This window comes from Elgaria multicarinata, chromosome 13, assembly GCF_023053635.1.
Source record: "Elgaria multicarinata webbii isolate HBS135686 ecotype San Diego chromosome 13, rElgMul1.1.pri, whole genome shotgun sequence".
NCBI lineage: Eukaryota > Metazoa > Chordata > Lepidosauria > Squamata > Anguidae > Elgaria > Elgaria multicarinata.
Window position 1 is genome coordinate 31,227,173 of NC_086183.1, and position 11,749 is coordinate 31,238,921.

The 11,749-nt window shown below is 48.3% G+C and overlaps 1 protein-coding gene across 1 annotated transcript; it reads right to left on the reverse strand.

The window, feature by feature from the left end:
* Window positions 1–3,483: 3,483 nt before the first annotated feature.
* Window positions 3,484–10,159, reverse strand: LOC134407806 (galectin-4-like). The gene is made up of 4 exons (XM_063139754.1): window positions 10,062–10,159; window positions 6,540–6,628; window positions 5,308–5,521; window positions 3,484–3,672 (listed from the first exon to the last, which is right to left on the reverse strand). Exons 1-4 carry the CDS (start codon window positions 10,083–10,085, stop codon window positions 3,484–3,486), a joined length of 516 nt encoding a protein of 171 aa, XP_062995824.1. The 5' UTR covers window positions 10,086–10,159.
* Window positions 10,160–11,749: the final 1,590 nt, after the last annotated feature.

Below are 11,749 nucleotides of genomic sequence, written 5' to 3' on the forward strand. Positions count from 1 at the left end.
AGGTTGAGGAAGGCTGCCCTAGACCTTTACATATTGCTCAGTTTTTTTTTTAAAAAAAAACCCTACACCCCCCCCCCCAAAAAAATGTCCCGGTTTTGTGGATTCAGAACATGGCAACCTTAGTCTAGGTGGGTGGCCATTGCTACCTCTTGCAACGGATTCCGCAGTTGAACTAGCTGCGCTGTGTGAATAAAAGCTTCCTTTTATCTGTCCTTATCCCGAATAGGAACATCAATCTGTGTAGCTCATGGCCGTGTACCCTGCAGCGGTCCTCTGAAAATTCAGACACGGGCCTCTCCAGGCTAGGCCAGCTCCCAAAGATCCTTTGAAGTTGAGATATGTGGGATTCTTGAATGCGGGAACACCTTTGAAAGTTCTGCGTCTCCCTCTGGCCCCCCAAAAGTTTGCAGGTCTGATCCGTGGTCTCCTGTGTCGCGTCTGCGTAGGCCCTGCCATTTCCCATCTTGAGGGGAGGGGGAGAGAAGTGGGGTAGTGCTAGTTTCCAGGAATGCTCCCTGTGCACTGGAAAGAGGCATTGTGTGGCTATTGCCCCGGCTTTTGAAGTGTTGAAAGAGTGTGCCAGGGTAGCCCCATGGCAACTTCTCCATAAAATCAAGATGTGGGGCTTGGTCTCCGAGACTTAGAAGGGCTGAAGACGTAATTGTGTGCAGGGGCAGAATGGCTGTTCATTCCAGGCGAGTGAATGAGTGAGTAGCAAATGCCCGCTGTGCTGTGTAGGCTTAGTTTCCCTTAGTTTTCCTGCTGTTCTCCGTGGTGTCGGAATATAATCCTGTGGCAGGACGGTGGGAGAATATAAATTGTTCTGCAGGCCACAAATCCCATATATTAACGTTGGAACTCTCTTGCGCTAGTTACCTTAATAGTTAACTCTGTCTGCATGTGGTGGTGTTTTTTTTTTGTGTGTGTGTGTTTTAATGAAAACAGCATTAAATCCATTTAAAAACAATAAATGACAGAAGGGAACTTCTCACACTAGTAATGACTTAGATCAGTGGTTCCCAAAGTGGGGCGGTACTGCCCCCTTGGGGGCGGTGGGATTGCATAGGGGGGCGTTAAGAGGCAAGGGGGCGTCAGGGGGGCGTTAAGAGGCAAAGGGGTGGCAGGGGGGCGCTCGAGGTGGTCTTTTCTGAGAAGCGCCTCTCCAGAAGGTCTTAAAACCCAGGGACATTTTTATGGGAGAAGGTAGTTTGGTCCCAAGCCATATAGGGGAAGAATCCACATATGTATTAATACCGTTTAAGAAGAGTCCTTTTAACGGTGAATTGAAATGTTTCAAAAGCACCAAAACGCTAATGAAGAGACATACCCTGCTTGGTGTGCCCTGCCACGCCGGCTTCAAAACAGAGGCGTTCGCTCTCTTCCCTCCCTCTCTTGGCAAGCCTGCTGCAAGTGCTTCGGATTTCGAATAAATATTCAATTAATTGTTACTGTTTTGAATTTTATCGTTATTATCTTCCTTAGTGGGTCATTGAAAACCGCTATCCTGAATTAAGATTTTAATAGTGTAGGGTAGGGGGCACTGGGCATGAGTTTGTGGAACCAAGGGGGCGGTGACCTGAAAAAGTTTGGGAACCACTGACTTAGATGAAGAGAGTCTGTGCTACCTCCTAAAAAATAAATTTAAAAAATCTCTCCCTGGTTGATTTATGGGCAAGGTTGGGAAGTGTTTTGAGTTTTGTTTTGTTTTTGCTGATCAAGCAGCGTGGATCTTTTGCACATTAATCACATGCCTTAGTCACACCCATAAACCAGTGGAAGGACTTGGGAGATAAATCCTGTTTTAATCTCACTTTGAAGGCATTAAGACTTTGGTTGTTGAAACAAATATTCAGCAGGATTGCATCACATGTGCGGAGCAGGAAAAGTATTCTTTCCCCTCAACTAACATTACAAACTCTTAGACACTTTCTCTCCAAGACAATCTTTTTTTTAATTTTGCTGAAATGCGTACAGTAGACGGTTGTACATGGTCAGCAGCCTACGACGTCAGAAAACTCCGTTTATTACTATTCCCCACAAACAAATTGCAACCATCACCTTGTTCATCTCTGACTCGTAGGTTTTTCTTCCTCCCTCCTGGGCAGAGAAAGAAAATGAAATGAAGAAAAATGTAAACATATGGCAAGGGTTCTCCATAAAAATGGCGACCAAAGCTACAGACACTATGAGTACAGCTGGACAGTTATATTGTTATGCGAAGGGTTGGTTTTGGACAGTTGGAATTCAGAGTCTGAAATTGCTGATGGGTGACCGGAAGTATCTGGGGCACACAATTCAAATGGCACCCGTTCCTGACGTGTAAAATAAAGGCAGCAATAAAGAATTTGCTGCCTTTAAATATCAAAGCTGGGTTGCAGTTAAACCTCAAAAAAACCCAAGATTATGGCAACCAGCTTGATTGATAACTGGCAAATAGAGGGAGAAAACGTGGAGGCAGTGACAGACTTTGTATTTCTGAGCGCAAAGATTACTGCAGATGCTGACTGCAGCCAGGAAATCAGAAGACGTTTACTTCGTGGGAGGAGAGCAATGACAAATCTCGATAAAATAGTTAAGAGCAGAGACACCACACTGACAACAAAGGTCCGCATAGTTAAAGCAATAGTATTCCCTGTAGTAACCTATGGCTGCGAGAGCTGGACCATAAGGAAGGCTGAGCGAAGGAAGATAGATGCTTTTGAACTGGGGTGTTGGAGGAAAATTCTGAGAGTGCCTTGGACTGCAAGAAGATCCAACCAGTCCATACTCCAGGAAATCAAGCCAGACTGCTCACTTGAGGGAATGATACTAAAGGCAAAACGGAAGTACTTTGGCCACATAATGAGAAGACAGGATACCCTGGAGAAGAGGCTGATGCTAGGGAAAGTGGAAGGCAAAAGGAAGAGGGGCCGACCAAGGGCAAGATGGAGGGATGATATTCTGGAGGTGACAGACTTGACCTTGGGGGAGCTAGGGGTGGCAACGGCCGACAGAAAGCTGTGGCGTGGGCTGGTCCATGAAGTCACGAGGGGTCGGAGACGACTGAACGAATAAACAACAAAAAGCTATGCTTAGTCGGTAAAATATGCACACAGTCTGGCCTCTCAAAGACAAATTTATTACGTGAGTGCTGGATGGCTCTCAAGCTACCACCTCCAAGCTGCTGTTTCACCTCCCTTGTCACAGGGACAACCCAGAGCCTTCACAAAACTTCCACATCATGGCAGAAGGCTTTCTTGAGTGCCCCATTTCCTTGGCTTTGTAGTCCTTGCAGTTAGACACACACACACACACACACACACCCCGCTTCCCTTCTCTATATTTTTCCATTTCATATTTTGGGGATCCGGTAGGGGAGAATAAATTATCTGTAGCAGAAAGGAAGCATTGCTCGTTTTGCGTCGTCCTCAACACGACGTTTCTCTTTCCTCTTGCGCTGAGCGTTAGGTGCCTTGTTCCCAAGGAGCCCTCTGTGCCCCGAATTCACGCTTGCTCACACCCTCGCCAGCCTTCGCCAAATGTCGGGCAGCGGTTCCTATTTTCGCTGATGCGGAACTCCCAGCTAAGGATCACTTTCTCGAGTTTGATGTCCCCGTCCATCTCCAGGAAGCGGATCCTCTTTGGCGAGAGGCGGTGGCTGAACTCGCAAAGAAACGTATCGTTCTCCAGTACCTGGCAAAGAAAAAGGCTGCGTGATAAATGATGAGTCTTCGACGCAGTCAGGCTCAAGAATGCCACATATTTTGGGCAGGTGGCTCTCATCAGGGCCGGTGCCAGACTATTTTGCGCCCTAGGCAAGGTGAGCTACTTTCGCACACACACCCCAAAAATGGCAACTTTGATTTTTAAGAACATGTTTCCTGGAAAAAATAAGCACAAAACTTGAAACTGCTACATTTATTTTAAAGTGCAAAAAATACGTCATGCCAATTATAGCAAACAAATTGGAAAGGAACGTCTATGGGTCTAAAATGCATTATTTAATAGGAATATCACCTCCAAATCATCCCCCACAACTTACACACACACACACACGCACACACACACTCAGCATCACTCACTCCAAACAAACAAACGCACTCACTCAAAGACTCCATGCACCCCATTCACCCACACATTCTCTCTCTCTCTTCCGGATGCGTTCCGGAAGTCCGAACATGGAGCCGCCCCACTCCCACCCCAGTGTCCCTGGCTTCACTTCGTCTGGGCGGGCGTGGGGTGCCATCTCACCTGCTTAGGTCCAGCTGAATCCTCGGCCCGGCCCAGCTCACAGCCAACACGCGCGAGTTCTGCGCTGTGCCCGGCGCCCCTTAGCTTGGTGCTCTAGGTGGCCGCCTGAGTGGCCTCTATGGTAGCACTGGCCCTGGCTCTCATATATCTTCTAAAGACCCCTGAAATCTGTGACTCAGGCAGGCTCTTGTTAAAGGAACAGGAGTGACCTTGAAGGACCTTGATCTAGGATTCACCTAGTTTATCTCTATGCTTCCAACTAGTCCTTCCAAACAAGCCAAGTGCCTTTGCCTCCAGCACCCGGTCATTAAAGCTAGATGGCCTCCAGCCAAGGGAGGCTCCATTTAGCAGAACATGGCTCACATCCATTGATGGACCTCTCCATAAACATGTCGGTCAAAGTCATTAAAGGCAGAAGCCGTGAGTTCTGCAGGTTATTCACACCTTGTGCAAATACATAAGTTTAGCTAGTCAGGGTGACCTTGGGAACGTACGTTCCACAATTGTGGAGGTGGGAGAACACCGTTTTCTCCACGTTCGCAATTTGATGAAATTGTATTGCAGTTGTGTTGAACCTCTGGCCCTCCTGGGCTCCCTAGACGGTCGAAGTCCCCTTCCCTGGCCTCCCTCGCTTTCCCCTGGCTGCCAGTCACCGGGTGTTTTCCTGGCTTTTGCACAGTTCCCACCCCACCACCCGCCATTGTACAAGGTTGAAATGCCACTTCTACGGCTTAGTTACTGGCACTAAGAGCTTTAAGTAATATTTTAGCCCCGCCCCTTACCTTCAGCCCCACCCACTCCTGGCCTGCAGCCCCCGAGACCTCCTAGATGGAATTCAGCCCTCCGACTGCAACAGGTTCAGCACCTCTGTTCTATTATGTCCAAACTTCATTACCTTCCCCCTACCCCCAGCTCTGCTAAAAGCCCTGAGTGCTTTAACTTCCCCTGCCCATAAGTGGACCTTTGCGCGATACCCAAAGAGACTTCTCCTCTCCCTCACCACACCCCGATGCTTGGTATGGGGGGGAGGGCTTCTTGACCCCCTTCCCTGACCACAACAACCAATTGCTATACAACCTTGTAGCCTTTACTGGTGACGACGAATTGGATCTTGAACCTCTGGCCTTGCCGGAAGTGGGTGGCCACCTTGTTCGCTTCCCCCCACTGTCTGTCTGTGAAACTGTTGAGGATCGCCACGGCGGAGTGAAATGGGGGTCCCTCAAAGCTGAGTTTGAACCGCAGGGGGATGCTAGTTCCGAGGAACTGGCCGTACGTGAAGTCCACTTGGAACCTGAAGGAGGAGATGAGAGATCCCAATTGCCGGGTTGCTTTTTCACAGCCTTTCCTCCCATTTCTTCACCTATGGGGATTGGTTTGCTTACCCGGCCTTTCTTGCTAACTTACTAGGTGCAATCCTCAGAATTAAAAAAGTCCTACAACTCCCAGCATTCCCCAGCCAGCATTGCACTCTTATTTATTACTACACTTATATCCCACCCTTTTTCCTCCTGCAAGGAACCCAAGGTGGCTTACATAGACCTCTCCCTTTTAATTTTCATGACAACCCCGTGAGGTAGATTAGGCCGAAAGTCAGTGACTGGCTCAACGTTACCCAGTGACCATCATGGCTGAGTGGGGACTAGAACCCAAGTCTCCTCAGTCCCAATCCAACACTCTAACCACTACACCACATTGGCTCTTTTCTTCTAGGGAGGGGGAAGCATCATTTGCTAAATTTGGTGGGTCAGGTTGGCTTGTGTTAAAGGCCTAGGAGCCAGGCTAGCCAAAACAAAATGTGGTGGTGATTATGGTAATGCTTGTTCAAGTTTCAACTTTATGCACCTTGGCCTGGTCCAGGGATGTTTTGGCCTACAACTCCCATCACCCACCACCGTAGCCAATGGTTAGAGATGATAGAGTTGTAGACCAAAATACCTGGAGGGTTCAATTTGCCAAGACCTGGTGGCCTAGTCCCACCTCTTGGCCTAATTTACCTCATGCTACTTGATCACTAGAAAGAAAGGTGGGATTGGGGCCACCTTGAAGCCTACTCTCCTGCCAGTTATGTGAAGGTTGGCTGTAATTCCTCAACGAGGAGGGAAAGGCTCTCTGTGCATGCCCAGAACTATCTCTTTCTATGGTATTCCACAAGTCCCAGTACTGAGTGCTGGCATGAGGTGGGACAGGGCTGCAGGGTTGAGACTTGCCTTAAATTAAGCCCTGCGAAATAATAATAATTCCCTCCACTTGCATAACCAGCACTGCCCGTTGAATTGGTTCCCATGCAGATAGGACTGGTGTTGAGTTACCCTTTGCTTTGCTGTGGAATGACACCTTCCAGTGTCACCCATGACTCCGGTTCAAGGCCCAGTGGGATAGCCCGGTTGTACGGCATCTTCTGCAAGGGAGAAAAATGAGGGAGCGGGTATCAGTTCTGGCTGCATAGGTGTCTAGTCCTCTTGAGGATAGGAAAGAACTTCGCTCCTCACACCCCACAGCTCAAAAGTTCTTATAAATTGAGCTGGAATTTTAGAGCACCCTTTCCCAAAAAGAACCCACCAGATTTGTTGGGCTACAACCAGATAATCCCCCAGCCAGCATCGGCAACTCATCTGGAGGGCATTCACCTAAAGAAGGCCGCTTTAGAGAAGAGATTGAAACTGCTGCTCATCTTATAACGTTAGCCACAGTGACCTGGTGAGGTAAGAGCAGCCAAGAGATTGTGTACGGCCCAAGATGGTCCCACTGAGTTTCCTGACAGAATAGGAATCTAATGCTATTGTATCCACAGCACCGCTTTGAAAATTCCCACTTTGTGACCTCTTAAGTCAACTTGTTCCTTGATACATGGATGTCAAGGAACACTCCAGCACATCTGGAGGCAGTTGGGGTTATTATAAGGTTGGTGTTGGGAGTGCAATATATAATTAAAATGCAGAGTGGTGTTTATATACAATATGTGCAGCAGCAATGCGATGTTACTGTTCATTGCATTGGATTTACACTAAACACCACTTGGCCTGGTACCTAAGGGATCTTGGGAAGTGTCATTCAAGAAGGCAGCCGGAGATGGCCTTCATGCGCTCGCTGAAAATACCAGTCCTGAGATTCACTGCAGGGAGCAGCAACAGACCGGTTTCAGAACTGGTTTCTTGTTGTACCACAGGCGATCTGTTTGTAAAAGAAGTGCTGAGAAAGAGAGCACAGGGAGGGGATTCCCAAATTGTGGCAGGTCGGCTTGATATTGGAAGGGAAACCCCACATTGACTCGGGCCGTTTACACACAGAGGCAAGTGGGTGGTTAATCTAATACTTCCGTCTCCAAATTTTCTATGTGGCAAGGGATGTGCAAGTCAGGTGTGCCAAATTTCCCATCTTCAAATACTTGAAAAGTTGTCACACAGAGAGGGCCAGGATCTTTTCTCGGTCCTCCCAGAGTGCAGGACACTAAGGGCTCAAGTTACAGGAAGACAGATTCTGGCTGGACATCAGGAAAAACGTCCTGACTATTAGAGCAGTACAACAATGGAACCAGTGACCTAGGGAGGTTGTGGGCACTCCCACACTAGAGGCCTTCAAGAGACAGCTGGATGGACATCTGTCAGGGATGCTTTAGGGTGGATTCCTGCACTGAGCAGGGGGTTGGACTCGATGTCCTTATAGGACCCTTCCAACACTACTATGATTCCATCTCCAGGTTCGTTCCAACTCTTTTCACATGAAAGTCTGCGAATTTCTGTGCATGGTTCCCCCCCTCCAAAATGTACACATCCATCATGTGCATTTTTGAAATGTACTAAATTTAAAATGTACACATGCTGTCTAATGGGGGGGGGGGGGTTCTGCAAAGCTCATTGCAAGCTCAAAAGTGTATAGACTGCGACCATAGGTTGCATCCAAGTCCAGGCTTGTTCCAAAGGGTGTGAACAGGGTAAACTCCTGATTAAAAATGAACCAAAATCAATTTCTCAAACATGCCTGCTTGTGGGTCACTTCTGCATATGAAGCCGCCTTGTAGCAAATTGGACTGTGGGTCCATCTTAGCCAATACTGACTGGTGGCGGCAGCTGCTCACCTGGGGTTTTTTACCAGTCTTGTTACCTCAAATTTAGAGATGTCAGCTTCAGGATTGAACCTGGGGCCTTCTGCATGCAAAGCCAGTGCCTTGCCCCTGAGCTATACTTTACCACTAACCTTCCACCAGGAAACTGAACCTGGGACCTCCCGCATGACAGGTGGGGATACCAGCTGCCTGTATACCACTTACAGGAAGCCAGATTCCGGCTGGACATCAGGAAAAACGTCCTGACTGTTAGAGCAGTACGACAATGGAACCAGTTACCTAGGGAGGTGGTGGGCTCTCCCACACTAGAGGCCTTCAAGAGGCAGCTGGACAACCCATCTGTCAGGGATGCCTTAAGGTGGATTCCTGCATTGAGCAGGGGTTGGACTCGATGGTCTTATAGGTCCCTTCCAACTCTGCTATTCTATGATATTTTTACTTCAATGAATGAATGAAATATTAAAAGAGGGAAGGAGAAAAGCGCACGCGTGTTTTCAAACAATGACTGGGATCAGCCTTGGTGTAGACGGGTTATAAGGATTGCTCCCAGGCCAGGAAAAGTTGACGGCAAGAACTGTTGGCTGGAGCTGGCTCCAGGGGTGGATCTACACAGCGTCATGAAGGCGCTTGCGTGCGCCTCCAGTGCGCCCCAAAACTCACTGTGTAGATCCTGGCCAGAAGAGGCGGCCCCGCATTGCCCCTCGCAGGGACAGGGCGAAAAGTTCCCAGGGCTCCTGTCAGATGTGAGGAGGAACGGCTCCGAGTGAGTGACACCGTTGGTGCCTAGAGCGTCCTTGCCGCCGCTGCTGCCCACCTCCCCGCCGGTCTCCTGCTGCCGGCGAAAGAGCCACCCGGCTTTTAGACGCCAGGTGAAGACCTTTTTATTCTCCCAGCATTTTAACAGTCTATAAATAAATTTTAACTTGGTGTTTTAAATGTGTAATTATGCATTGCTGGTGTTTTTATCTGGCTGAGCTTTTACATTGTATTTTATAGTATGGTTTTATACTGTTGTTTTATACTTTGAATGTTTTTAATTTTTGTGAACCGCCCAGAGAGCTCCAGCTATTGGGCGGTATAGAAATGTAATAAATAAATAAATAAATGTTTCCTGAAAAAAAATAAGAAGCACACAACTTGAAACTGCTAAATTTATTCTAAAGTGCAAGAAATACGTCATGCCAATTATAGCAAACAAATTGGAAAGGAACGTCTATGGGTCTAAAATGCATTATTTAATAGGAATATCACCTCCAAATCGTCCCCCCCAACTCACATGCACGCGCGCACACACACACTCAGCACCACTCACTCCAAACAAACACACGCATGAACACATCCATTCACTCAAAGACCCCCTGCACCCCATTCACCCATACATTCTCTCTCTCTCTCTCTCTTCCAGGTGCGTTCCAGAAGTCCAAACGTGGAGCTGCCCCACCCCCACCCCAGCGTCCCTGGCTTCGCTTTGGCTGGGCGGGCGCGGGGTGCCATCTCGCCCGCCCAGGCCCAGCTGAATCCTCGGGCCGGGCCGGCTCACAGCCAACACACATGAGTGCTGTGCTGTGCCCGGCACCCCTCTTAGCTTGGCACTCTAGGCGCCCGCCTGAGTAACTCTATGGTAGCACCGCCCCTGCCTGCCAGTCCTGCTGATGTAGCCAAGGCTGAGCAAAAGGGAGCGATATTCAGCTTCTTCTCTTCCTCCCTGCACCCCCCCCTCGACCCAAGAAGGCCCAATGAAAATGTAAATGATTATTTCCGTACTCACAAACGTCTCAAATTCTATCGCCATCTCTGTTGCACCTTTGCTGGTGGAGACACGCAAAAAGGGAGCCTCTCCAATCGTCAGGCACGTCTTTTTATAGATGCCGTGTGCCAAGAAATGTTTGTGCTCCTATCCCCTTCGGCCCATCTTTGAGAGTGGCAGATTCAGCCACACCCAATGAGTCCAGGCTTAGTCAAGTTTACCCATCAAGTGAATTTCTCGGCTCCATCTCTGAGAGGCTGCCGGTGCTGCTGGGGCCTTCTTCCTCTTGACGCTCCACAGCTCATAGGTCCTCGTGAGCCAATATGGAGAGTAACAAATTCCCCCGAAATCTTAGGCAACAGAGAACTTCCTATACCTAGAGGTTTGGGAAGACGGGGCGGCGGTGGAGCTCTTACTCAAAGAAATAATTAGTTTCTTGCCAAATAGAGGGAAGTTTACTTCTGAGGAGTAGTTGCATGTACGGAACAACCAGTTCAAGTCCAGGTATTGTATCACAAGACTGAAGATAATGGGTGACTTCTTGTTTATGAATGCTTTGACAGCAGGTGTATCGGAACGGCTCAACACGTGAGCTGTGAAGTCACCAGTTCAAATCTCCGCCACCGCATTCTCGGCGCATTTAATTTCTGTACCATCCGATAGCCAAAGCGCTCTGGGGGGGGGATCTACACTACTGCTTTAAAGCGCTTTATAACAGTTTTGACAACTGTTGGGGCCCAGGACACACTGCATTTACAGGTTTCAAAACGTTTTCAAAGTGGAGGGAAACCCCTAACCGATTGCAGTTAGATCCCGGATAAAGCAACTGCCGTAAATGACTCATCATGTGTCCAAATGCCTGGGAGTAGGTGACACATCATCTCGCTGTGATGTGGGGTCAGCAGCAGCAGCACCAGCCTGCCTTACAGACTTGTGGTAAAGAGCACTTCTTCTTTTTTTAAAGGGGAGCAAAAAGCTCGCTCTGTACCCAAAGTGATTTGATTGATTGCTACTGTACGGTAGCGAGAAGAGGTTCCCCGTGAACGCAGGGTTTATTTATTTTATTATTTATTTATTTAGAATATTTATATACCGCTCCCCATTGAAAAATTTCGGAGTGGTGTACAAGGTAAAATGAAAATAAAAACAGAATAAAACAGTTAAAACAAAATTGAAAAAGAAGCAAAAATCAGAAATCCAAGGCTGCATGTTAGAGAAAGGCTTCTTGGAATAAAGATGTTTTCAGGAGGCGCTGAAAGGAGTTTAAGGTCGGAGCCTGCCTGACCTCCAGAGGCAGGGAGTTCCACAGGAGGGGGGCCACCACGCTGAAGGCTCTTCCCCTGGTGGATTCCAATCGGAGGATGGATCTAGGTGGAACCACCAGGAGCAGGCCCTCGGATGACCTCAGGGTTCAGTTTAGCATATGGATTTTTAAGGCGTAGCTTTCCCCTGTCGATTCTGCATCAGCCACTTCAGGCAATACACGAATGCTCTCAAGCGCTGGTGCAATAGGGGGTCAAAAAGCATGAGCTGGCGTGCCAGGAGGTCAGGTTTCATCTCTGCTTTGAACTCAGTGGCTGTTATTTGCCAACCTCAATGGCTCATATCTGCCCAGCTCTTCCTCATCTTTTGAGAAACAAATACCTTCCCAAGTTTGATTTCCTGACAAGATGAAGGGAAAGCGCTTAGGGGGCAGCCGCGATCCAACT